Below are 27,541 nucleotides of genomic sequence, written 5' to 3'. Positions count from 1 at the left end.
GCGTGCCAGGATTCGGGGAGTCGGGAGTGGGGCGGGGAAGTTCGGGTCCACCGCTGAGGTCGGGAAATGTGCGACTGTAGGCTAAACTGTTCTGTGAGACCCGCACCCTGCCTTTCTCGCCTCTCTTCCCTGGTGTCGGTCCTCCCTTCCCCCACACTCCCTAATAACCCGGCGCGTGCCTCCTCACTCCCATTCCCGTAGGCTGGTTATAACCAGCACTAATACTGGTTCTTTTCCTTTTGTTTTGGCCTTGAGAGACTGAAACCTGCAAGTACGAGCGCCAAGCAGGAGACTTCCCATCCCTTGAAGACGACGCCATCAGAGTACATCTTTAGGATTGCGAATTCCCTGCATGTTTATTTCGGGCTAAATAAAGAATCCAAAGCATTCAAACCCCTCTTGTATGCGTGGTCCCTTCTGCTACCGACAGCCTGTCATCATTTGTTTGTAGAAAGACTTGATTAGACCATCAAACATTGTAAATTTATCGACTTCAACAATGAAGAGGCCATGCGTCTCAGAGTAATATATGGTTGTCTCTGAATCCTTCAGACGACGAATGCTGAAAGACACTCAGTTTGGAGTGAGTACTCATGGCTGACAGACAAGCAGCTAAATGGATGCTAGCATTGCCCAAAATGAATCCGCGCGGAGTGTGAAAAGTAAATCAAAATACAAGGTAGAAAGTCATAAAGTAATGTCTCCAAAGAAAAAGAAGTTGTCTATTCGATGTGGATTTTCCTTTCCACATGAAGGTAAATGTCCCACCATTGTACAGATATGAAAAGACTGCTAGAAAGATAACCATTTCATAACGATTTGCAAAGCGAGGGAAAGATCAAGTGAGTCACCTTGAGAAAACAAAATGAAGGAAAGATCAAGTGCGCCACGTCGAGAAAACAAAACGGATGCCAGAACGTTCCATATGCGATGTTCTACAAGCGCCCACAAGGCCAAACAACCACATCAATTGAGGCAAGTTGAATCTGTACAACATTGATTTCCGTCAAAGTTCGTCATTGTCATGCAACAGTGAGGAAGATGGGTGTGCAATGTCAATTTTGACTGCTGGGTGACATGCACATGTGGTATTAACTTTGTGCAAGGAAGAATGTCGGTCGAAGCTAGGTCGACAAGTGAAAGTGCGAAATTCATTTGGACACAGTCCCAAGATCGCACTGAAAGTGAGTGGGTGTTCCACACCTCTTATCATAGACAGTGGCATATTGATAAACATTTTGCCAGCGGAAAAGTACAATGAACGGTATCCAGTGCCCCTTTTGACCCCATCGAAAACCAAAGTGAATACGTGGGCTGCTTCGATGCCACTGCAAAGTTAAGGTTCATTTACTTCGACTGTGAAGCATAAAAAGTCAAAATACAAGCACCAATTCATGTCTTGGTAGGCACTTCATCGAGTGCATGTTTACCTAGCTTCTGTACTGCTGCTGACATGGAGCTTATTTTTGTAAATTACAATGTCGATGCCTATCATGAGCTAGTAAATCAGTGCACATCCTTGTTTCATGTACTAGGAAGACTTAAGACCATGAAAGTGCAATTTCACATTAATGAGGACATTTGTCCTATTGCTCAATGACCTCGCCAAAATGTATTTCATTTACAAGAGGCTCCTGAGAAAGTACTTATTTGTAACCTAAGGAAGGCTTGGGTCCTAAGCTAACTGGATTAGACCACTAATAATTATATACTTGAGAAAATCCAGTAGCTACTATTTAAAGTTTAATCAAGAGAAGAGCCAATGGAATAAATTCATAGGCTCTTGTGATTTATTTCACAATTTTTCTTGGTTATTCCGTAAATCAACAACATTCAATTCATGTCAAACATTAAGGATAACACAAACTGATGACATTTTTCCAACATAGGAAATACAAAAACAATTAACAAATATGAAACCGTATTTGCAAATGTGTATAATACATTGATAAGTTGTGTATAATCAAAAGGACAATTACAGAAATACAAAGGGGTAAATAAAGCACCAGTCCATAAATTAAAAACAGCATCAAGGCAGAGTAGCAAGTCACAGCTTACTACCACTATTCATACTACTGCCTGTATGCACAGCTCTGGGTATCCCAAGAATTTGGTTGATAGTGGCCTATGGAGGGAATTAATTCGAAAACATCTGGCACTAGAGGTAGCGGTGGGGCCTGCATAAATGGGCCTAAACATTAGCAGCACTGCAGCAGTGGCAGAGACAGGCTTTGTTCCTGTTAATCACAAACACACCAAGGCGCCCATGAAAATAGAGTTTCTATTGATGCACCAACCTGCACAACTGAAAATAGCCATTTATGCAGGCCCCACCGCTACCTCCAGTGCCAGAAATGTTCAAATTAGTAGGAATATCTCCACAGCATAAGAACACACCACGTCCAAGTCCTGACAAAAACCCCTGACTGCTGACGGGATTGGAAACGCGTTGACAACAGCGTCTTGGAAAAGCAAACCCTATTGGCTTAGGAGAAGGCTTAATTCATTCCCTCCACAGGCCACTATCAACCAAATTCTTGGGATACCCAGAGCTGTGCATACAGGCAGGAGTATGAATAGTGGTAGTAAGCTGTGACTTGCTACTCCGCCTTGATACTGGTTTTGATTTATGGACTGGTGCTTTATTTACGCCTTTGTGTTTCTGTAATTGTCCTTTTGATTATACACAACTTATCAATGTATTATACACATTTGCAAATACTGTTTCATATTTGTTAATTGTTTTTGTATTTCCTATGTTGGAAAAATGTCATCAGTTTGTGTTGTCCTTAATGTGTTTGACATGAATTGAATGTTGTTGCATTTATGGAATAACCCAGACAAATTGTGAAATAAATCACGAGAGCCTATGAATTTATTCCATTGCCTCTTTTCTTGAGAAAGAACTCATGACACTGTTAAAGCACGACATCATTGAGCGATCCACTGGTCCGACGCCATGGGTATCACCCATAGTGGTAGTGCTGAAAAAGGAATAGTGGAGGAGCTGTGCACATCTGAGTTGATATGCAGCAAGCAAACAAGGCAATTGAAAGAGAACGACATTCAGGTCCACACGTTGTTGACATGATTAAACAGCTGAATGAAGCTTAAGTCTTTTCCCGCCTTGATTCGAACAAACCATCTGGATCTGGAAGAAAAGTGCAGGTACATTACTACCTTTTCGACTCATGTTGGTTTATTTAGATATAAAAGGCTACATTTCGGAGTGTCCTCAGCTACAGAACATTTTACGGATGTCATTTGTCGCATAATACAACCAGTGACAAATGCTTTCAATTACGGTGATGACATACTAGTTTTTGGGGCCACACAAAAGTAACATGATAAAGCTCCGACACAAGTGTGTCGTATACTTGCCGATGCAGGTCTCACTTTAAATGCGGCAAAGCTGACATTTTTATAGAAGGACTCAAATATAACCTTGTAAGTCCTTACCAGTGTCAAAATGTAAAAAATATTATTAAGGTAGTGAGAGCTCGAGTATTCTTTGGACCCACTACAAGATGATTTCCATCACAGCCAGTTACCCAGGATCCACACAATCTCTTCTTGCTTCCCCCTAGCCTGCAATCACTCCCTCCATGCACACAGGCATCACTTCCCTTCCTTTACCCTCCTCTAAAATCCAAACCAGGTGAGCCTCTCTTTCCTTTCACCTTGGGCTTTACATCATCCTCATGCTTGTCCCCTATTACCTTCCTGCAACCTTTATTTCTCCCTGATCTCTTTAAAAAAAAAAAAATCACTACCATCTTCTTATCACCTGAGTTTCTGAATCCTCTTTCTTCCATTTTACCCATAGACCCGAAATTCCCTCTCTTCACTTAAACTATACTCTCGATCTTTTGCTTTTCAGTCATTTGTTAGACACTGGCACCTGTCTCCTAATTGCAAGACCACTCTTCTTTTCTATTTAAATAGCACTTCACTACTTCAGATTATGCTGGTTCAAAGCTAATTCACCACAACAGCAGTTGCATGTACTATAGGTCTATAGCAAAACAGTTTAAACATATAATCAGATGACCAGTCAGCCGCTCTCAAAATATTCTCCAATCTAGATCCCAGAACAAAAACTCTGGAAGCCATGGAACCTCTAGCCGAATGAGCGCCATACACAGAAACGACAGTGTCACTTGGCGAGGGCCGCAGCAGACACTGCTTTAAATGGCTTCTGAAACACTAACAGCAATTGCTCCAAAGGATCTGCACAAGAAGAATGTGTGTGATCTGAATATGTCTTCAAACATTTACCCACATAGAGCTTACCTTTGTAAGGGGTACCTGGATAACCAATACACCGAGACATATTCCTAGTTTGCATCTAAATAGTAAAGGCTCCACCTTTGGGATAAAATAACCTACCTGCTAGGGCCCTCACATCCAAACCCTGTCTACACGAGCCGAGAAACAATAACATTGTCAATTTAGCAGACAATTGTTTCAGAGATAATAAAGCATTGTCAGGCCATTGTTCAAAAACGGTTCAAATACAATTTACATCCCATACCTGAGTATATCTGGGTATAGGTGTATTAGAGACTCTAATGCTCTTGAGCAGTTTACAGATCAAGGGATGCATATCCACCAACTTACCATCCACCTGGGCATGTCCAACAGATATAGCAGATCTACAATTATTTACTGACCTGTAACACGCGCCTGAAGAGGCTTGCTCTGACAGAAAATTAATGACATCCTTCAGATCTGTCCCCACTGGCTCAAGATCCCGTTATAGGAACCAATCCACCCTTTTTCTCCATGCAGACGCATATTTTTTGTGGGTGGTTGGATCCCAACAAACAAGCCTGTTGTATGAATCAGGTAGCATCCTCTGAAATTCTAGCGATCGGGCATGTCTCCTGATATTTTCCAAGTCATGAGAGCTAATTGGGTCTGTCAAAAGCGCCGTAAACACCGAAAGAGGAAGCAGGAAATCGGTCGACATCTCCAGAAGGCCTGGAAACCAAGTTGGCGTTTCCCAGATGAGTCACCAATACCAATGTCACTCGTTGCCGTCTGACTTGAGCCACAACCCAGAGAATTATTGCAAAGGGAGGAAATACGTAGTTCACCTGTGTCGCCTAGTCCTGAAGAAAAGCATCCATGGCCAGCGCCTCTGGGTATGACTTCCAATTATAGAACTCCTTCAACTGACAGCTCAGTCTGGGTGCAAACAGGTCCACCTTGCAGTGGCCCATCATCTGAAATACCTGGGGATGGAGCTTCCAATCCCTGGGATCCACCAGAAATCTGGAGTTCCAATCCACCACAATGTTGTCCCTGCCGGGCAGGTATTCCGCTACCACTGTAATCCTGTATCGAAGGCAGAAGTGCCAGAAGTCCTTGGCGATGTCCGCTAACATTAGAGACCTGGTGCCGCCCAGTCTGTTGATGTAGCGGACAGCTGAGACGTCCATCCGCTGAAGGATTCAACAATTGGTCTTATTGGGGGATACAGTCTTTATTGCGAAGGACCATACCAACAGTTTATATGAAGGCTGAGTTCCTCTGTTGACCACTGTCTGACTCGATAACCACATCTGGAACAGCCCCAAAGATAGCCCTGCCATTCCAGGCCTCCATGTGTTGTAGCCACCACATGAGCTCCGTTTTCGCTCCCTGAGACAGAACCTGACTGTCGTACATCAACCCTTGTCGAAGGTGTCGAATCTTCAAACGCTGGAGAGTCCTGGAGTGCAGTGGGCCCGGAAAGATCGCTTGAGTGAAGGAGGCCAAAAAGCCCACCAGGCTTGCCACAGATCTCTGCGAAATCCTCTTTTTGCACAGTGCAGACCTCAACTCCCTCTTGATTGACTTAATCTTTGAAGCAGGGGGTAAAAGCTCGGCCTTGACTGAATCCTAGAAATTCCATCTGCTAATACGGAATCTCCACTGATTTCTTGACATTGAGAAAAAAGCCCAACTCCTACAGAAGAGATGTGGTCAATTAGAGGTGAAGACGTAGTGTGTCTCTGCACTGGGCCTGGGCCAAGAGGATCATGTCATGGAGAAAGACGATCATCTACACTCCCTTCACTCTCAACTTCTCGATCACCGGTTTAATAAGTTTAGTGAAGGCCCAAGGAGCCGAGGAGAGCCCAAAAGGAGTTGCAGATACTCAAAACATTGGGACCACCACTGGAATTGCAGAAAATGCCTATGAGGAGAAAAATGGGGGACCATGAGGTGGGCATATTTTAAGTCCGGGTAGACCATCCAATCCGTTTCCTGGAGAAGATAGCGAAGGAGATGGATACCTTCCATCATGAAGTGGCGATAAACCACACCATTGAAAGAAATGGCTCAGATTGAGAACCAATCATTGACCCCTGCCCTTCTTTTGGACTAGAAGGATCGTGCCGCAGAAGCCCCTGGGATGCGGACAGAATGTGCAATGGCTTGCTTCGCTAGAAGAGCCTGGATTTATAAGCAAATAGATCTCATTTCTTGTAGGGAAAAATGGAGAGGGGAAGGAATAGAGGGCTGAACGGGGAGTTGAATGAGCTCTATTCTGTAACCCTGGACAGTATTAAGAATCTGTGCGTCGAAAAAAATCTTGGCCCAATTGTGTATGAAATGACGAAGTCTTTCCCCAAAGGCAATACCAGGAAAATGAATTGCCTGAAAACTGAGCTTTGAAGGAGGTTTGGGCACCACTGGTGACGCCCCTGTTGAAGAAACCTCTGAAGTCCCTTGTTCTGGAGGAGAAGCCAGCTTGGGACCCATTTTGCCACTTGAATGTGTTGACAAATTTCCCAATGTCTGTTATGAAACAGTCCCCAAAAAGCTTGCCTTCGGCTAAGGGACCAGGCTCAGACATGGCTAAATCAACAAATTTGGGGTCGATTCTCCTCAAGTCTGACTTACATTTCTCCAGAGAGAGAGCACAATTGGTGTTGCTGAGGCTGCAGACTACCAACTGGGCCCAACCGGCGAGTATTTCAGGGTTCACATTTCTACCAGTATCCCAAGCATTGAGAACCGGTTCCAGGATTTTTGCCAGGGTACCAGAGATGTCCAGCAGCTTGTCCTGGCAGCCTCATGAGGCCTGGTCAATGCCCTTCTTGAGGTCGTGAACATATTTCATCAGAAAAGTGAGCATGCCCAAGTCTGTGTCCAGTGTCTCAGTGGTTTTTTGCGGGTGATCGGGCCTGGGACATTCCACCCTGAGGTGGTTATGCACCTCTTTCTCAAAGCTTTTTCGGACGTGTGCCTGCATGTAGTTGGTTACCACCAGGGCTGGGGTCTAGTCAGAAGACCTTAGGTGGACAATATCACCCGGCTCATAATCCAAGGGGTTATGAGGAATGGAAGTTAGAGAGGTGTCTGGGAGGGGCCTAGCAGGTCTCTTCCGTTTGCTATTCGAGGGCCTGCTAAGGTCATAGTGGAAGGGGGAAGAAAGAGGATCAGAATCTGAGTCCGGGTGAGAAAAGTCCTGCTTCAGAGCGCAAGACACTGCCTTAACATTGTATGTCTTGTAATATTTTAGCATTGGTCTCCGTGTGGGGCCACAGGCCTGGCATAGACTGGGCTATGAAGATGCGGATGGTAGGGGGTCCTTCTGATCTCCTGCAAACTCATCAAAGGGCGCTCTCTAATGGAAAGTGCCCTGCACAGAGTGGTCAGTGACTTCCACTAGGCCATCATCAATATAGTATAGTACCCCTTATTATCTTCTGGCCTGTATGCCTCATAGTCATTGGGCTCAAAGGACTTACAGCCAGACATGGTGAAAAAGGAGGGGGGAGCAAGAGCCAATCAGCAAAGTCGCAAATAAGTATCTCCAGTGGGAAGCCAGAGGCTGAGCCAGGCAAGTTGGACAGTACAGAGAAGCACAAGGTTCAGAAGCAAAGATTTTCAGCCCTGAGAGACTTTGCTGATCAAGGCGTCATGAGGGAGCAGAATAAGAGCTGAGCCCTTGTTATTGCAGCCCAGGGAAGAGGTGCCGTGGCTGTACATGCATGAGGAGTCTGCAAGCAGCCGCCGAGCGCGAAAGCAGAGGCGATGGCATCAACAGCAAAAGAGGACTATGTGTGGGTAGCCCAATTGGGCTACCTTTGTGTTTTCCTCGCTCCTGAGTGGAGCTGCCTCAAAAGAAGCAGCCTGCCGATGGTGTAGATGAGGGGGTAGCGCTGCGCATTCCGGCAGTAGGTGGAAAAAAGAAAGGGCACACTAGGCAGAGATGCAAGTCGCCACCCGAACGGGCGCTGCTGCAGGTGGGCAAAGAAAGGGGGGAGCCCTGCATCATACACTGGTGCCAGAGGCCAAATCTCAAGAATAGAGAAAAACAACAACAATCAAAATGCAGCAATAAACAAACATGCCGACAAAAGTGCAACACAGAAATAATCTGAGATACACTTATCTTGACTGCAGAGCAGCAAAGAAAAAGGCAGTCAAAATGATGTCTCTCAGTTTGGGGACTTGCAGGATATGATTGGTGGACTGTGGTAGGGGGTTTGGTTTAAAGGATTCATGGGATAAGTAGTTTACTTTTGTTTTCTACAGTTTTTAGGGCTTGCGCCCTGCGTTGCACTGCACAGCAGTGCTTGCGCAGGCAAGAGTCCTTTTGTCCGGGGTTTTGAAATGGACCCTGGAAATGTACACGCTCGTGCGTGTGTTTTTACTTTTGTGGCCTGCTATTGGCCTTTGCCTCCGTGTTCGTTTTTTAAAATAGCACACAGTAGGCCAAAGGCGGGCGCATTGCTCCGCCCATGGCCTACTGGTGTCTATTACGCGCATTCCTGCCATATGGTTTCAATTATCGTGCCCAGACACGGGCGCGATAATTGAAACCATATGGCGCGCGCGCACCACTCGCGGTTTTGTTTTCAAAAGCGATCGCTTTCAGTTTAGCGATCGCTTTTTAAAAAAAAAAATATTTGTGGCCGGCTGTAGCTCTCCATTGATGGGGCTGCGGGAGTCTCTTCTCACGCCGGTTATCTTTCGCTGCTATGTCCTTGTTTGCTGACAAACTTAAAGGCAATGGCTTATTACTTTCTTGTGGACAGAATCACTATACTTTGAAAATATAACACTCACTGAGCATTGAGGTTTAAAGGTTGTTTTCTATTCTAAGTTGTATCTGAGTTCCTAACCTCTGCCACCGTCTAAAGTAAGACTTAAACCTGTGAGTCAAGTGCACAAATGAAGTTGTTTGTAAACCTGTTGGAGAGCACTGGGCTCTGGCTGCTGGGTTTGGGTGGGGAATGAGGGATATTAAATGTGTGATTAGCAGAGGCACTGCGTTGGAAGACGAGGGCTATTGGTACGAGATTGGTGGTGTTGAAGGGCCAAGTAGGCAAGGATGTTAAGCGAACAGGAGGTGTGAGACCAATGAGTTGGGGTGGGTGAGCTTTATGGGCGCCTTCTTCAGCATCATCAGGCGGCGCTACAAGCGAAGGCTCAAGAAGCGCACAGAGCGCAAAGGTACGGGATTGTCTTTGGGTGGGTGTGCGAGCTGTACGGGAAACAAGCCTCGCAGGCAACGGGCTGCTTCGTTTGAAGCATCCTCGAACAAACTTTCCCGATGTTACTTTTTATTGTTTAAAGCGGCTGTTTTCTTAAATGTATACGTCATCAAGCAGCGCATTAATATAAAAATATTCATCTCGTTCTTTTTTTTTTGGAAAATATATTTTCGTTTTGATTTTTTTTTTAATCACAGGCCAGACAGAACTCAAATAAAAATGTCTTTTTTAAGTTTTATTTTAGGTCTGTCAGTTGTGGAAAGGCCATTAGTGGAAATAATAATTGATCACAAAGTTCCTCAAGATACAAGCAAAGCACCGTTAATTTTGAATGTTGTCGACCTTTTCTTGTTCTGCCTATTTGGTCCTGTTTTTTAGGAACAAAACTGCAATTCCATGATGTAGTCAGTTTTCTTTTACATTTAATGTGCTCGCATCCATGCAGCTGTTTTCTGATATTTTGTTTTGTGCCTGCTTTTGAGAATCACAGTTTGCATGCAGTAGCTCTCTCCTCTCGGCCTCTGCAAAAGAGAATACAATGCCTGAATTTATAAGTTTTTTTAATAGCTGTCTTGCGGCCGTGGACCACTTTCAGATGCACAAGAGACAGTGGCGCCGACCACTGACCCGTACTCTGGATACACCTTAAATAGTTTTAAAACCTAAGCTCGTCAGTAGACGGAGTCATCTGGTACAATAACCTTGTACCAGCATTCCATTTTTTTTAGCTTTGAAGAGTTATTTTCTTTCATTTCGTTGGGGTTTGTTGTGCCTGCTACCAGGAACTCAGGAGATCTTGTCTGAGGGCTGCTGAGCTCCTGACCTGAGGGCTGCTGAGCTCCTGACCTGAGGGCTGCTGAGCTCCTGACCTGAGGGCTGCTGAGCTCCTGACCTGAGGGCTGCTGAGCTCCTGACCTGAGGGCTGCTGAGCTCCTGACCTGAGGGCTGCTGAGCTCCTGACCTGAGGGCTGCTGAGCTCCTGACGTGAGGTTTGCTGAGCTCCTGACGTGAGGTTTGCTGAGCTCCTGACGTGAGGTTTGCTGAGCTCCTGACGTGAGGTTTGCTGAGCTCCTGACGTGAGGTTTGCTGAGCTCCTGACGTGAGGTTTGCTCAGCTCCTGACGTGAGGTTTGCTCAGCTCCTGTCGTGAGGGTTGCTGAGCTCCTGGTTTGAGGACTGCTGAGCTCCTGGTCCGAGGGCTGCTGAGCTCCTGGTCCGAGGGCTGCTGAGCTCCTGGTCCGAGGGCTGCTGAGCTCCTGGTCCGAGGGCTGCTGAGCTCCTGGTCCGAGGGCTGCAGAGCTCCTGGTCCGAGGGCTGCAGAGCTCCTGGTCCGAGGGCTGCAGAGCTCCTGGTCCGAGGGACGCTGAGCTCCTGGTCCGAGGGACGCTGAGCTCCTGGTCCGAGGGCTGCTGAGCTCCTGATCCGAGGGCTGCTGAGCTCCTGGTCTGAGAGCTGCTGATGCGTTAGATTAATGTGATAAAACAAATATCAAATTAATAAAAGCCAGTCCATTTACAATAAAAAAACTCACACTAGTACATATGCAATGCAATAGATTTCGCAGTTACAACAAAGTGAGCAATTGCTATTTTGAATTACACCATTTGATTAATGCATCACGAAGGGAAAAAAAAACTGACATTTACAATGCCAATAGCTCAAAATAATGTCATTGCGAGACCTATTGCATTGTAAATGCTTGTTTTATATTTCAAGCGAAGTGTTACAATCCCTACAATATTACTGGTAATATTATCCTGCCTCATTTGTCACACCCCGTGTGCTTAATTTAACACCATCTAAATGGGAAGCATTTTCATATTTGTTCTTTATAGCATCACTGATAGACCTGGCACCTTGGCGGGAGTCTCCCTTCCACTTTTTGTCGCTGTGCCTCGTGTGTTTTGCTGGTGTTAGCTGCTCAGAGCACTGTGCCACTGCCAACCAGTGCCACAGTGCAAGTGCTCCCTATTTAAAATGTATATGTTGGTTGGATTCCATGATTGGCTTATTTGGTTTACTGTCAGACCCCAGTAAAGTGCACCAGGAGTGCCCAGGGCTTGTAAATACAAATGCTGCTGGTGGGCTTTCAGCACTGGTTGTGCCACCCACAGAAGCGGCCTAGTAAAATGTGTCTAAGGTCTGCCATTGCAGAACCTGCGTGCAGTCTGGTACTGTCATGCTGACTGGGCAAGTGCACCCACTTCCCAGTCCCTAAACCTTCCCTTAACTTCATATTAGTCACCCCTATGGTAGGCCCAAGGGCAGGGTGCATTGTAAGCATAAGGTAGGACAAGCCCTGATGTGTGTGGCATGTCCTAATAGTGAATTACAACCATTTTCGTTTTTCACTATTGTAAGGCTGCCTGTTCTCCATAGGCCAGAATGGGCTGTTAGAATTGTTACATCCTATGATCCTAACAGACCCAGGGAACATGGTAGAAAATCGAGTTTAGTATGCCTGAACTCAGAATAATAAAATACATCTTTTAGTAAAGTTTAATTTAATATTCTGTGTTTGCAAATACCACTTTTAGAAAGTTTGTATTTGCTTGCCTAACCATTTCAGCCCGCCTCTGCTATGATGTGTATCTGCCTGTCTGGTTTGTGTGAGTGACAGGGCTGGGGAAACCCAGAGGGGCAGGGCTAGGTAGCCTGGTAGTGAATAGAGAGATTGACATCCAGATGGGTGGGAGGAGTGCACCTGGACTCTGAATAGGGCTGTGCTCTGCCACCACAATGTTGGCTCCACCTCCTGTGGAGCGGCTGATGTCTCTGCCTTGCACCCTGAATAGAAAGGCAGAGTCATGTCAACAAAGTGCTCAAGACCTGGTTTGGACTGGGCAAAGACCCCTCTACTTCAGAGGAACAAAGGAATTAGGGGTATAAGTATTGGGACCCTGCTCCCAAGAAATTAGATCCTGCTTGACAAGAAGAACCTCTGCCTGAGGAGAAGGAACTGGGAAAGCTGTAAGGAGGAGTACTGTCCCTGACCTGGGGGATTGGCCTGCAGTGCTTGCCTTGCTGCTGAAAGGAGAGGAGAAAAGACTACAAAGACTTTATTTCAACTTGTGCTTAAAAGATCTCCAAGGGCTTGTGCTGAGCTTGCCCCCTGACCGAAGTCCCAGGACCAGAGGACTTCACCCCCCCCAGCTCTCCAGAGTCTTTTGGAAGTGCCTGCTGCTGTTGTTGGGCCTTCTGAGGGACTGCGTGTCGCAAGGAGCTGGAAGCGCGACTCAGGAAGGAGAAGCGTGCCGCCGTCGCATCTCGCAAAGGGTGTCGCCGCTGCAGCATCGCATCGAGCGGAAGCGTCTCGCATCATTCCGGAAGTGTCTCGCAACGCCGAAGAAGCGTGTCTCCATCGCAGCCATCGTAGTTGTTGCATTGCACGGCATCAAGAAAAGCGCCTCGCATCCACGGAGAAGCGTGCCGCCGTCGGAGCTGCAGTCGTCGCATCGTGTAAAGGGGTGACGCCGCTGCAGCCGACGCATCGAGACGAGTCTTCTCGCGACATCGGAGAAGCGTAACGCATCTGGAAGATCTTCACGTCTTTATTTCTTTGCACCAAAAACTTCTTCGCATCAGCATCGTTGCAACACTTTTTGTTGCCCTGCGTGTCGCATTTAAAAGGTACATTGACTTAAAGTGTTGCATTTAAGAACTTAAGAGAACTAAGCAACCTTCTACCATCTAAAGTAACAGTATTGTGTATTTTTGTTGTTTAATGGTCTTGTGGTAACTCTATATAAAGAATCCTTATTTTTAATATAAAAACCTGTGTGGTGTCCATCTGTAGTGTTGTCACTGGGTTACTGTATGTGTTCACAAATGCTTAACCTATAACGCTCTGAGATAAGCCTTGTCTGCTCGCGCCAAGCTACCTAGAGGGTGAGCAGGGGTTATGTTAGGAGTGTAACCCCTTACCCTGACTAGAGGAAAGGTTCCCTGCTTGTCACAAGTACCTACCTGTGCCAACCAGAGAACCCGGATTCTAACATTGGTGGTCAGCGGTGAGGATTCTGGACTTGCATTTGTGACTCATGTACAGTAATTGGTGAACACTACTTAGTGAGTGCAGACCTTAACGCAACCAATACTTGTTGGTAGATTTCTTTTGGGACTGTCTATTTTTGAGCACTGTCAAGCTTAACCATGGTGGAGAAAGCAGTACCCATAGTCTCTGTTAATACTGAATTTGAATGGGAAGAAGAGAAATTGGATAGCTACAAGTTATCACAGCTGAAATTCTTTTGCAAGAAGTTTAATGTTTCTACAACTGGATGTAAAAACAAGGCAGAGTTCTAAAAGGCGCTGAGGGCCTGGGTAGAAGCAAGGAATGCCACTGATGATAATAATGCAGAGGAGCAGCTGGATGGGCCAGTGGGTCCAAGAGGAAGGAGAACCCCTTCCCCTGCAGGTAGCAGTGTTTCTAGTAAAAGTTTATCTCCAGAAGAGTTGGCAGACAGGAAGGAAACCAGAGCTCATGAAATAGAGATGGCAAAACTAAATGGACAATTGGCAATGGAACAAAAAAGGCTGGAAATGGAAGAGAGAAAAAGCCAAATGGAGCATGAGATGAAAATGAGGGAGCTGGAGTTAAAAGCCCAGGGCTTGGGAAGCACTCCCTCTGGTGGCAGCACACCCCCAGTGCAGGTAGAGTCCAGAGTGTACATACCCAAAGATGTAGTGAAGGAATTTTTTTTAAATGATGACATAGGGCAGTGGTTCAAAGCCTACGAAGTAGCCATGTCCTCCCACCGGGTCCCTGAGAAGGATTGGGGAGCGGGGTTGTGGGGCGGTTCTTGAGTGAAGGGCGGGACACACTGCTAGATTTGCCCTCAAATTCGCATAACTCTTACCACCATATGAAGGATGCTTTAATGGCTAGGTATGGGTTAACCCCTGAAATGTATAGACAGAGGTTCAGGGGTTGCACTAAGATTCCCAATAGTACGTATGTGGAGTATGTGACTTTTTTTGCAGAGCACTGGGTGGTTGGGTGAAGGGTAGCAAGGTTGATAATTTTCAAGGGCTTCTTGATTTAATCGCATGGGAGCACTTGTCCAGTAATTGTTTTCTGAGCTACGCCAGCACCTGATTGATAGTAGGCTGACTAACCCTAGGAAGCTTGCTGAGGAGGCCGACCGCTGGGTCAGTACCAGGGTCCACAAGGGTCCCGTGGGAGACTCCGCCAAAGGTGGGCAGGGGGCCCCAGCAGAAGAGCGGGGGGACAAGGGAAAACAGAGGGAGTTCCAGAAGAGGCCCCAAAGTAATCCCCAAGGGAAAGGTTCTCAGCCTCCCCCACCCCAGAAACCGACTGGGGCCCGACAGTTACCCCTGTTCAAAGAGGGCCCCCAACCTGTTACAGATGTGGTGAGCTGGGACATTTTGCCAATGATCCCAAGTGTCGCCAGTTTGGTAATCCAGCACCCCCTGGTGCAACCCCCCGGCAGACGGCTAGTGTAGCCCTAGGTGGAGAGATGGGTGTCCAATATGGGTAGGGTTCAGTAGAAATGTCCCTGGTCTCATTAGGAGACCGTGAAGTGGTCCCCAAAACCCAGCTGCCTGAGAACACTAAAAAATACAGGCAGTGGGTGACCATAAATGGCCATAGGGTGGAAGCTCTCAGAGACACAGGAGCCAGTGTGACGGCTGTCAAGCGCCACCTGGTGTCTCAGGAGCAGGTTGTCCCAGAAGCATTCTATCCGGTTGTTGCCGCCGACAACACGAGAGTCACTGCCCGGTGGCTCAGGTTCCCTTTGAGTGGGGGGGGGGGTCTCTGGTACTCTTCAGGTAGCTGTGAGGCCCGCCATGCCTGTAGACTGTCTGTTAGGGAACGATCTGGAGAGCTCACCTTGGGCTAAGGTGGAGCGGAGTGCTCACCTGGAGATGTTGGGTATGCCAGATTGGGCGTGCGTCACCACACGGTCCATGACAGCGAGTAGAGGTGCTCAAGAGGACCTGGAGCCTGAGAGGGAGGCCCAGGAACCGGCCTTAGGGAGAAGAGGCAGGGGGTGCGGGAAACCGGCCCCTGAAGTTCCCACGGTCCAGGAGGAAGCAGACCTTGAGGGGGATGCCCTGGAACCTACAGGGGAACAGATAGCTGAACTGGGGGACCTGCCTGAGCTGACCCATTGGCAGCAAGAAGGAGGACCCTCCAGGGAGGAATTCTGCAGGGAGCAGAAAGAGTGCCCTTCTCTCATGGGTATGCGGCAGCAGGCTGCAGACCAGGGCAACGGTGATCAGTCTGGAACACATTTCATTTACTGGGAGAACGACCTCCTGTATTCTGAGCCTAAGGTTGCTGAGCCTGGGTCAGCCCGTGTGCTGGTGGTACCCCAGCGCTTCAGAGCCTTCCTACGGGGTCTGGCTCACGATGTGCCATTAGCAGGACATTTGGTGCAGGACAAGACCTTTGAAAGGCTTGTCACCCACTTCTTTTGGCCCCAAATGTGCAGTAGTTCAGACACTCACTGCAGGACCTGCCAGACTTGCCAGGCAAGTGGGAAGAGTGGAAGGAAGCAGAAGGCTCCACTCCAACCATTCCCTGTGGTCGGTACCCCATTCCAGCGAGTGGGGATTGACATTGTAGGGCCCCTGGACCCCAGGACAGCGATGGGCAATAGGTTCATCCTGGTCCTGGTGGACCATGCCACCCGGTACCCGGAAGCCATCCCTCTGAGGACAGTGACGGCCCCCGTGGTGGGACGTGCACTGATGGGAATTTTCTCCCGAGTGGGATTCCCTCTAGAGGTGGTGTCTGACTGGGGTACCAATTTCATATCTAAATATATAAAATCCCTTTGGCAAGAATGTGGTGTAACCTACAAGTTCACCACACCTTACCACCCCCAAGGAAACGGGTGGGTTGAGAGATTCAACCGAACCATAAAGCGCATGATAATGGGTCTTGAGGAACCCATGAGGCGTAAGTGAGACGTCCTCTTACCATGCCTTCTCTTTGCTTACAGAGAGGTGCCACAGAAGTCTCTAGGGTTCAGTCCCTTTGAGCTTCTGTACGGACACCCAGTGAGAGGACCTCTAAGTCTGGTCAAGGAAGGCTGGGAGCAATCTCCCAGGAAACCTCCCCAGAATGTATATAGCTACATGCTGGCCTTCAGAAACCAAACTAGGCGTTTCAGGGAACTTGCTGAGGCAAACCTGGAAGCCAGCCAGGAGGAGATGAAGCGGTGGTACGACCAGAATGCCACTCTGGTAGAGCTTCAGCCTGGACAGAAGGTATGGGTCTTGGCCCCAGTCGAACCCTGTGCGCTCCAGGATAAGTTGACCGGTCCCTTTGAGGTTGTGGAGCGCAAGAGCCCTGTCACCTATTTGGTGAACTTGCGGTCTCTAAGGAACCCCTTGAGGGTCCTTCATGTCAACCGCCTCAAGCCCCACTTGGAGAGGTCCCAAGTGGGCATGCTCTTAGCGACAGATGCTGGGATGGAGGAGGAGACCGAGCCTCTTCCTGACCTCCTGTCAGCCAAGGAGCAAGATGGGTCAGTGGATGATGTCATCCTCTCTTCCACCCTGACCCCTGAGCAACAGAACGATTGTCGCCAGTTACTGGGACAATTCTCTGACCTGTTTTCCCTGATTCCCGGTGTCACTGATTGGTGTGTCCATGATGTGGGCACTGGGGATAGTACACCTGTGCGGCACAAGGCCTACAGGGTGACTGACAGGGTAAGGGCCTGCATCAAGGAGGAGGTCTCCAAGATGTCTGCCCTTGGGGTAATTGAGTCCTCAAGCAGTCCTTGGGCCAGCCCAGTGGTCTTGGTCCCAAAGGCTGCAGCGCCAGGAGCCACACCCGAACTCCGGTTCTGTGTGGACTACAGAGGACTCAATTCGGTCACCAGGACTGACGCACACCCCATCCCCAGAGCTGATGAGCTCATAGATCGGCTAGGGGCTGCCAACTACCTCAGCACGTTTGATTTAACGTCTGGGTATTGGCAGATCGCCTTGACCGATGGGGCCAAAGAGAGGTCAGCATTTTCCACCCCTGATGGGCATTACCAGTTCTGGGTTATGCCCTTTGGGATGAAGAATGCCCCTGCCACCTTCCAGAGGTTGGTCAACCAGGTGTTGGTTGGGCTGGATTCGTTCAGTGCAGCCTACCTGGATGACATCGCAGTGTTCAGCTCCACATGGGAGGAACACCTGCGCCACCTCTGGGAAGTGTTGATGGCGCTGCGGAGGGCAGGCCTCACGATCAAGGCGAGTAAGTGCCAGATCGGGCAGGGTTCAGTGGTGTACTGGGGCACCAAGTTGGGAGTGGCCAGGTGGCACCCCTTCAACCCAAGATAGAAACCATCCTGAATTGGGAGTCGCCCAAAACCCAGACAGAGGTGAGAGCCTTCCTAGGTCTCACCGGGTACTACAGGAGGTTTGTCAAGGGGTATGGTAACATTGTGTCCCCCTTGACAGCGTTGACTTAAAGGAAGCAGCCCAGGAATGTGATTTGGACTGACACCTGTCAGAAATCTTTTGAGGCCCTGAAAGCTGCTATGTGCACGGCGCCCGTGCTTTTGGCTCCCAACTTCTCCAAAGAGTTTATCGTTCAGACAGACGCTTCAGAGCATGGTGTGGGGGCTGTTCTTTCACAGATTAATGAAGAGGGCCTAGATCAACCTGTAGCCTTTATTAGCAGAAGATTACTACCACGGGAACAAAGATGGAGTGCTATTGAGCGTGAGGCATTTGCCGTGGTCTGGCCGCTGAAGAAGCTAAGACCCTACCTGTTTGGGTCTCACTTCCGGGTTCAGACAGACCACAGGCCCCTCAGATAGTTGATGCATATGAGGGGTGAAAATCCAAAGCTGTTGAGGTGGTCCATTTCCCTACAGGGTATGGATTTCACGGTGGAACATCGCCCTGGTACAGATCACGCCAATGCTGACGGTCTGTCCAGATTTTTCCGCCTTAGTGATGAGGAACTCACTGGGGTAGGGTAGTTCTCCCCACTTTTCAGCTGGAGGGGACGCGTGTTAGACCTGGCACCTTGGCGGGAGTCTCCCTTCCACTTTTTGTCGCTGTGCCTCGTGTGTTTTGCTGGTGTTAGCTGCTCAGAGCACTGTGCCACTGCCAACCAGTGCCACAGTGCAAGTGCTCCCTATTTAAAATGTATATGTTGGTTGGATTCCATGATTGGCTTATTTGGTTTACTGTCAGACCCCAGTAAAGTGCACCAGGAGTGCCCAGGGCTTGTAAATACAAATGCTGCTGGTGGGCTTGCAGCACTGGTTGTGCCACCCACAGAAGCGGCTTAGTAAAATGTGTCTAAGGTCTGCCATTGCAGAACCTGCGTGCAGTCTGGTACTGTCATGCTGACTGGGCAAGTGCACCCACTTCCCAGTCCCTAAACCTTCCCTTAACTTCATATTAGTCACCCCTATGGTAGGCCCAAGGGCAGGGTGCATTGTAAGCATAAGGTAGGACAAGCCCTGATGTGTGTGGTATGTCCTAATAGTGAATTACAGACATTTTCGTTTTTCACTATTGTAAGGCTACCTGTTCTCCATAGGCCAGAATGGGCTGTTAGTATTGTTACATCCTATGATCCTAACGGACCCAGGGAACATGGTATAAAATCGAGTTTAGTATGCCTGAACTCAGAATAATAAAATACATCTTTTAGTAAAGTTTATTTTAATATTCTGTGTTTGCAAATACCACTTTTAGAAAGTTGGTATTTGCTTGCCTAACCATTTCAGCCCGCCTCTGCTATGATGTGTATCTGCCTGTCTGGTTTGTGTGAGTGACAGGGCTGGGGAAACCCAGAGGGGCAGGGCTAGGTAGCCTGGTGGTGAATAGAGAGATTGACATCCAGATGGGTGGGAGGAGTGCACCTGGACTCTGAATAGGGCTGTGCTCTGCCACCACAATGCTGGCTCCACCTCCTGTGGAGCGGCTGATGTCTCTGCCCTGCACCCTGAATAGAAAGGCAGAGTCATGTCAACAAAGTGCTCAAGAACTGGTTTGGACTGGGCAAAGGCCCCTCTACCCCAGAGGAACAAAGGAATTAGATCCTGCTTGACAAGAAGAACCTCTGCCTGAGGAGAAGGAACTGGGAAAGCTGTAAGGAGGAGTACTGTCCCCGACCTGGGGTATTGGCCTGCAGTGCTTGCCTTGCTGCTGAAAGGAGAGGAGAAAAGACTACAAAGACTTTATTTCAACTTGTGCTTAAAAGATCTCCAAGGGCTTGTGCTGAGCTTGCCCCCTGACCGAAGTCCCAGGACCAGTGGACTTCACCCCCCAGCTCCCCAGAGTCTTTTGGAAGTGCCTGCTGCTGTTGTTGTTGGGCCTTCTGAGGGACTGCGTGTCGCAAGGAGATGGAAGCGCGACTCAGGAAGGAGAAGCGTGCCGCCGTCGGAGCTGTTGTCGTCGCATCTCGCAAAGGGTGTCGCCGCTGCAGCATCGCATTGAGCGGAAGCGTCTCGCATCATTCCGGAAGTGTCTCGCAACGCCGAAGAAGTGTGTCGCCATCGCAGCCATCGTAGCTGACGCATTGCACCGCATCAAGAGAAGAGTCTTGCATCGAGGAAGAAGCGTGTCGCCATCGCAGCCATCGTAGTTGTCGCATTGCACAGCATCAAGAAAAGCGCCTCGCATCCACGGAGAAGCGTGCCGCCGTCGGAGCTGCTGTCATCGCATCGCGTAAAGAGGTGATGCCGCTGCAGCATCGCATCAAGCGGAAGCGTCTCGCAAACGTCGGAGAAGAGTGCCGCTGCCAAGGCCGCTGTCTTCGCATCGCGTAAAGGGGTGACGCCGCTGCAGCCGACGCATCGAGACGGGTCTTCTCGCAACATCGGAGAAGCGTAACGCATCTGGAAGATCTTCACGTCTTTATTTCTTTGCACCAAAAACTTAATCGCATCAGCATCGTTGCAACACTTTTCGTTGCCCTGCGTGTCGCATTTAAAAGGTACAATGACTTAAAGTGTCGCATTTAAGAACTTAAGAGAACTAAGCAAACTTCTACCATCTAAAGTAACAGTATTGTGTATTTTTGTCGTTTAATGGTCTTGTGGTAACTCTATATAAAGAATCCTTATTTTTAATATAAAAACCTGTGTGGTATCCATCTGTAGTGTTGTCACTGGGTTACTGTATGTGTTCACAAATGCTTAACCTATAACGCTCTGAGATAAGCCTTGTCTGCTCGCGCCAAGCTACCTAGAGGGTGAGCAGGGGTTATGTTGGGAGTGTAACCCCTTACCCTGACTAGAGGAAAGGTTCCCTGCTTGTCACAAGTACCTACCTGTGCCAACCAGAGAACCCGGATTCTAACAATCACCCTGTAGCAAACGAATTGCATTCCAATGTTAAGCATGCTGTGTGGTAGGACTGGTGGCAGGAATCTCTCCAGTGTGAGAAGAATGTGTACAGGCATCCCTCTATGTGAGGCTTTAGTCCACTCAAGGGATGCAAAACGTGTGCAAGAATCTTACCTTGATGAGCAGGCTCTGTGCATTCATCATTCCATAGTGAGCAAGGATTTGTGCATGATGCTGCCGCCTATGAGCAAAATATGTGGCCTACTCTACCTATAGTGAGCTGGATGATTGCACAAATCTCACTGTGGTGATCGAGGCATTTGCATTTCACAGTTTTTACTTCCCAACTATATTCTATCTGCCTCTGTAGGAAATAAAAATGTGGTGACCAGGGAGCAGCTGGACCGAATGAAGAATGGCTGCATTGTATGTAATATGGGGCATTCCAACACAGAGATTGACGTGGTGAGCTAAACATGGTTTCTTATTTGCATTGCTTTCAATCTACCTCTCCACCTCATTTTGTAGACTGATTTTCTTAACTTTCTCACTTATGGGGCAGCATTGAAATCATTATACGGTATATAGCAGACAAGACTCTCAGAATACTTATGCCCCTTGGAGAACAGAGCTGACCATCAGCTAACACAGATTTTACTGTGCTTTACCTCCAAGAAGCAGGTGTGGTCATTCATTAGGGGTTCAGATTAATCTAAGTATCCCCATATATCACTGTAATGCCATCTAAATTATGGTTTTTTTTCATGCTACACATCACTTGAAGCCTTAGGACGGCAGCCGTCCCATCAGCTCATGCAGTGGTAAAAACCTTGTGTAGCGGAGCATTGGCCAACAAATATGGCTTTCTCAGATCCAAGCCAACAAAGCCTCTGCTGCTCATCTGGCTACACCAATCAGTGTGGTTCAGGCCCATTAAAACAAAGCTAACTTTTACCTGATATGGAAGAAATACAGTGCATGTATTGTGCTAACACCAGTGAGTATTATCTCTCAATACAAAATCACAAAAGGAGAGACTAGGGAAAAAAGGCCTTCTCTGAATCCCCTATCATACATGAAAACTCACTCAACAGAGAAGAACTACAACCATTATGACTCCTTGTACAAGACAAAAAGAAAGTGAAAAGGATGCAATTATCCTTCACTATCCAAACTACAAAACAATTATAAGAGGAAAGAGTGCAAGGGAAAAGGCAACCCTTGTTTTAATACTGCCCTCACACACTTTGCAGTGTCATGCATCATCATAGGGCCGCATCTGACGCCCAGGTGCAGACCAACACACTGGACGGAGCGCAATTTTTTGAAAATATATGATGTTTAGTGGTGAGGATATAGAAAGAGTGACATAACCAACAAAAAGAAAAGGAAAAATTAAAGGGAAAAATGTTCCCTAAAGAAGGGACCAAAGAGTGCAGACACAAACAGTTAAAACTACCTAAGTGGGAACTATCAACATTCTTTATTCATGTAACCCCTTGGTAGGATTAAAAATCAAAGGTCGGGAAAATCAGGGGAGGTAAAGACCCCTATATCCCTGCTGCGTATACCAACATGTTTCAGCCAATTCTTCACGCCCATCTGGGTCGTTCTAGCATTCGTCAGGGTGTTGGTCCTGTGTTATCTGGCCTATACCCCTATTTGGAGTTTTTACCTTGTATCATCAAGGCGGCCAGTGCCACTGCAATCGTGTACTCTGGGAAATTTCCGTGAGGGAACAAATTTCTGTGGAAAAAGTAGATCATATGTTTATCGTTCTACTCCCTTCTTTCAAACTCCACAACAGTACATTGTTATCACTTCCTCTTAAATACCATACCAGTTGCCATATCATGTCTCCAAACCAAACAGAGTGGCACACCACCATCTTACATCTGTGTCACCACCACCTAGAACCCACACCAAAGACTCACCCTACGTCAGTGAGGCAACATAAGGACGCTCTTACAGACATTATTCACTCAAGTATACCAAAAAACGAGGTTTTATTTAAAAAGACACACACTTCTCCTCTTTAAGACCCATGCTAAATTATAGAAAATCCAAACCACATGTATCCAGAAACTTACAAGGGTTTATCAGCAATTCTCCAAACCCAGGACCATTGTGGGATCGTGGTCTTGTTGTCACACTCTAAAAATCAAAGAGATACGGGAGAGGCGGAGAAACATGACTCCATTGTACCCAGTTTATATTCTTTCAAACTATTTGCGAAAACACTCATCCGACTGTTTTCCATATGTTAAGGCAGAATTATTACGACTCGCCAATAATAATACAAAGTCTTTACCACAAATTCATAGCGCTCGTACAAATTTCGTGTGTGTGCACCCAAAGTTAACTGCCCAATCTCTGATCGTAATCACAATCTACAAAGTCCGAATAGCATGCAACACACTTGTTGCTTACTTACTACTCCAAAGACTCACGCCACTTCAACTCCTCACGCCGGTCCACCACCGATGTCAACCGCACGTCATCCCCTACTATTTAAAAGGGGAACAGGTGCTGATTGGTGAAAGAAAGTTGCAAACCACTCCTCACCATTGGACGCGTCCGAAATCTCACGTTGCGGGCTCACTTGCCTCATTCAACAACAGAAAAAAAGGACAACAAAGTGCACTCGATGGCTCGATGGGAGAAAGAAAACGGCAGACATCTTAGAGGCGCACATAGCGTCCCTAATGTCATCAAACAAATGTGTAGAAGTCAAGGCCAGTTCTAATTTATGCCATTCTTATATTCTGGTCAATAATGTTCTTTTTGGAACTCACTTGTATGGCAATCATAGGTCGGGTTGTTACCTCCTCAAAATTCAACCTGTATCATATCATGTAAATGCCGGTAAGCTTGACCTCACTTGCAGGTTTTATTTTTCACTCCCTATACAAGACTCATCGGCGGGATCCCAAATCTGTTTTTATATCCCTCACTTAAAACGTTTAAACAGAACCCCATAAGGTTTACTGGGGGACTGTTTATCAGATCGACAATCAAATCTCTTTCCCATTTATTTTTAAAGTGCTGAAATCTCTTAGCCTAACAATACCGTTATAGATCATTCTTTCTTTTAATACTGGAGCGGATGGTGAGACTATGATGCTGTGCACTCTACAGAGAGTATCTGGATATCAAATACATACAAATACATACTGATTTCCTCTGTTTTAATTCATTTAGTGCTCAGCCCATCGAGATGGAACCAAGGTATAGAGTCATTCAAACCCACAATACTACTTTTTAACCTATCCACCCAGCGTTGTTCTCTGACCAAAAGAAAGCTGGCAGTATCAACTGTGTTGGGTGGTATAAATGGTTTGTCTAATACTGTCCACCTCAGATCTTGTTCATTATGTCTTTTCTCTTGGAAGTGAGCTGTTAATTTAGTGTTTGTTTTACCACATCTTATTGTACTCATATGTTCCAAGATGCGGATTTTCACTCGACGGGTGGTCATCCCAACATACAGCATACTGCACGAACACCGTATAAGATAAATAACATTTTCCGTATAACATGTCGTATGTTTCCTCTGCTCCCAGAGGTGGTTAGTCCCTATATCCACCATTTTGCCATTCAATGAGGGTGGGCAAGCCCTGCAAAACCCACACGCATAATGTCCCATCACAAGGGGGTAAAAAGTGTTCGTGCTGACGTTCATTTTGATTTTCCCTCAATAGCCTAGGGCGTGTGTTCACCACCATATCTTTAATGCTTGCACTTTTTTTAAAAGAGAAAAGTGGAAAAGGTTCATCCAGCCCATTAGAGTTCAAAATTCGCCAGTTTTTTTGTATTATCTTTCTGAGATGGTTCGATGCTGTGTTAAATGTTGTAACACAGATGCTGCTCTCAACTCTTTCTTTATCATGTGTTTCCAATAGGGACTCCCTATTACAATTTCGTGCTCTTTTCTGTGCCTTTTTAATAACATATTCCGGATAGTCTCTGTGTCTCAATTTCTCACTCAGGTCTTCCGCCTCTTTTTTATAATCCATAATCGAGGAACAGTTCCTACGGAGTCGTAGGAACTGCCCATATGGAAGATTTTCTTTCAAGGAGCGGGGATGAAAACTCTGAAAGGATAGCAAGTTATTCCTATCAGTTGGTTTGTGATAGACACTACTCACTAGTACTCCGTTCTCTGCTCTAATATTGAGATCAAGGAAGGCAGTGAAACATTTGTCAGCTTGCTTGTAAAAAACAGGAAAGGATTTTTCTGATTCAGCCAATCTAAAAAAGCTTCTGCCGAGTTTCTACTCCCTCTCCAGATGATGAAAACATCATCAATATACCTGCGCCAACCCCTAATATGATCTAAATAAGGGTTGGTTGCTGCAAATACAATTTCCTCCTCAAATTTAGAAACATATTGGCATGCCAGGCTAGGAGCACAAGAACTCCCCATGGAAGTTCCATGGGTTTGCAGATAGAACTGATCTTCAAATTAAAAATTCTTTTTTGTCAGTGGAACCTCCAAGAGACTAAGGATGAAGGCACGAGGAGCTTTATAATTCCATTCTTCCGAAAAAAGTGTATTCTCAATGACCCTCAGGGTTTCTTGCTGGGGAATATTAGTATAGAGTGACTCTATATCTAGCCCAATCATCAAGTCTCTGTTGGGATCAAACTCTAAATCTTTAATCAGATTTAAAACCTCCCTCGTATCCTTGAGATATGCTGGCATCTTCTGAACGAGGGGGGCAAAAAGACATCACAGAATTTGGACAACGGTTCGAAAATCGAATTCGTACCAGAGACTATGGGGCGCCCAGGTGGTGGACGTGTAGGTTTGTGCACCTTAGGCAAAAATGTCAAAATAGGGAACAGTTGGATGGAGTTTGCAAAGGAAGGAAGCTTCCTTCTGACTAATCCAGACATTTCCAACTGCCTCTTCAACATGGGTGCTGATCATGACTCTCAGTTCTTATAGATATAGAGTCACTCTATACTAATATTCCCCAGCAAGAAACCCTGAGGGTCATTGAGAATACACTTTTTTCGGAAGAATGGAATTATAAAGCTCCTCGTGCCTTCATCCTTAGTCTCTTGGAGGTAGCACTGACAAAAAAGAATTTTTAATTTGAAGATCAGTTCTATCTGCAAACCCATGGAACTTCCATGGGGAGTTCTTGTGCTCCTAGCCTGGCATGACTATATGTTTCTAAATTTGAGGAGGAAATTGTATTTGCAGCAACCAACCCTTATTTAGATCATATTAGGGTTTGGCGCAGGTATATTGATGATGTTTTCATCATCTGGAGTGGGAGTAGAAACTCGGCAGAAGCTTTTTTAGATTGGCTGAATCAGAAAAATCCTTTCCTGTTTTTTACAAGCAAGCTGACAAATGTTTCACTGCCTTTCCTTGATCTCAATATTAGAGCAGAGAACGGAGTACTAGTGAGTAGTATCTATCACAAACCAACTGATAGGAATAACTTGCTATCCTTTCAGAGTTTTCATCCCCGCTCCTTGAAAGAAAATCTTCCATATGGGCAGTTCCTACGACTCCGTAGGAACTGTTCCTCGATTATGGATTATAAAAAAGAGGCGGAAGACCTGAGTGAGAAATTGAGACACAGAGACTATCCGGAATATGTTATTAAAAAGGCACAGAAAAGAGCACGAAATTGTAATAGGGAGTCCCTATTGGAAACACATGATAAAGAAAGAGTTGAGAGCAGGATCTGTGTTACAACATTTAACACAGCATCGAACCATCTCAGAAAGATAATACAAAAAAACTGGCGAATTTTGAATTCTAATGGGCTGGATGAACCTTTTCCACTTTTCTCTTTTAAAAAAAGTGCAAGCATTAAAGATATGGTGGTGAACACACGCCCTAGGCTATTGAGGGAAAATCAAAATGAACGTCACCACGAGCACTTTTTACCCCCTTGTGATGGGACATTACATGTGAGGTTTGCAGGGCTTGCCCTCTCTCATTGAATGGCAAAATGGTGGATATAGGGACTAACCACCTCTGGGAGCAGAGGAAACATACGACATGTAATACGGAAAATGTTATTTATCTTATATGGTGTCCGTGCAGTATGCTGTATGTTGGGATGACCACCCGTCGAGTGAAAATCCGCATCTTGGAACACATGAGTACAATAAGATGTGGTAAAACAAACACTAAATTAACAGCTCACTTCCAAGAGAAAAGACATAATGAACAAGATCTGAGGTGGACAGTATTAGACAAACCATTTATACCACCCAACACAGTTGATACTGCCAGCTTTCTTTTGGTCAGAGAACAACGCTGGCTGGATAGGTTAAAAAGTAGTATTGTGGGTTTGAATGACTCTATACCTTGGTTCCATCTCTATGGGCTGAGCACTAAATGAATTAAAACAGAGGAAATCAGTATGTATTTGTATGTATTTGATATCCAGATACTCTCTGTAGAGTGCACAGCATCATAGTCTCACCATCCGCTCCAGTATTAAAAGAAAGAATGATCTATAATGGTATTGTTAGGCTAAGAGATTTCAGCACTTTAAAAATAAATGGGAAAGAGATTTGATTGTCGATCTGATAAACAGTCCCCCAGTAAACCTTATGGGGTTCTGTTTAAACGTTTTAAGTGAGGAATATGAGAACAGATTTGGGATCCCGCCGATGAGTCTTGTATAGGGAGTGAAAAATAAAAACTGCAAGTGAGGTCAAGCTTACCGGCATTTACATGATATGATACAGGTTGAATTTTGAGGAGGTAAGAACCCGACCTATGATTGCCAAA

General features: G+C 46.5%; 1 protein-coding gene across 6 annotated transcripts in view; it reads left to right on the top strand.

The window, feature by feature from the left end:
- LOC146871841 (S-adenosylhomocysteine hydrolase-like protein 1) overlaps positions 1–27,541 on the top strand; it is an 879,643-nt gene that overhangs the window by 585,462 nt on the left and 266,640 nt on the right. For all 6 annotated transcript variants that reach the window (XM_085651895.1, XM_085651882.1, XM_085651903.1 and 3 more), the window contains one exon: positions 21,146–21,240. In XM_085651895.1, coding sequence (XP_085508021.1) covers positions 21,146–21,240 — 95 coding nt within the window. The remainder of the gene's footprint in view (positions 1–21,145; positions 21,241–27,541) is intronic.

Source organism: Triturus cristatus, chromosome 1_1, assembly GCF_964204655.1.
Source record: "Triturus cristatus chromosome 1_1, aTriCri1.1, whole genome shotgun sequence".
NCBI classification, from domain to species: Eukaryota; Metazoa; Chordata; class Amphibia; order Caudata; family Salamandridae; genus Triturus; species Triturus cristatus.
The sequence above is the reverse complement of the archived record's forward strand: the minus strand, read 5'-3'. Positions and strand labels throughout refer to the sequence as shown.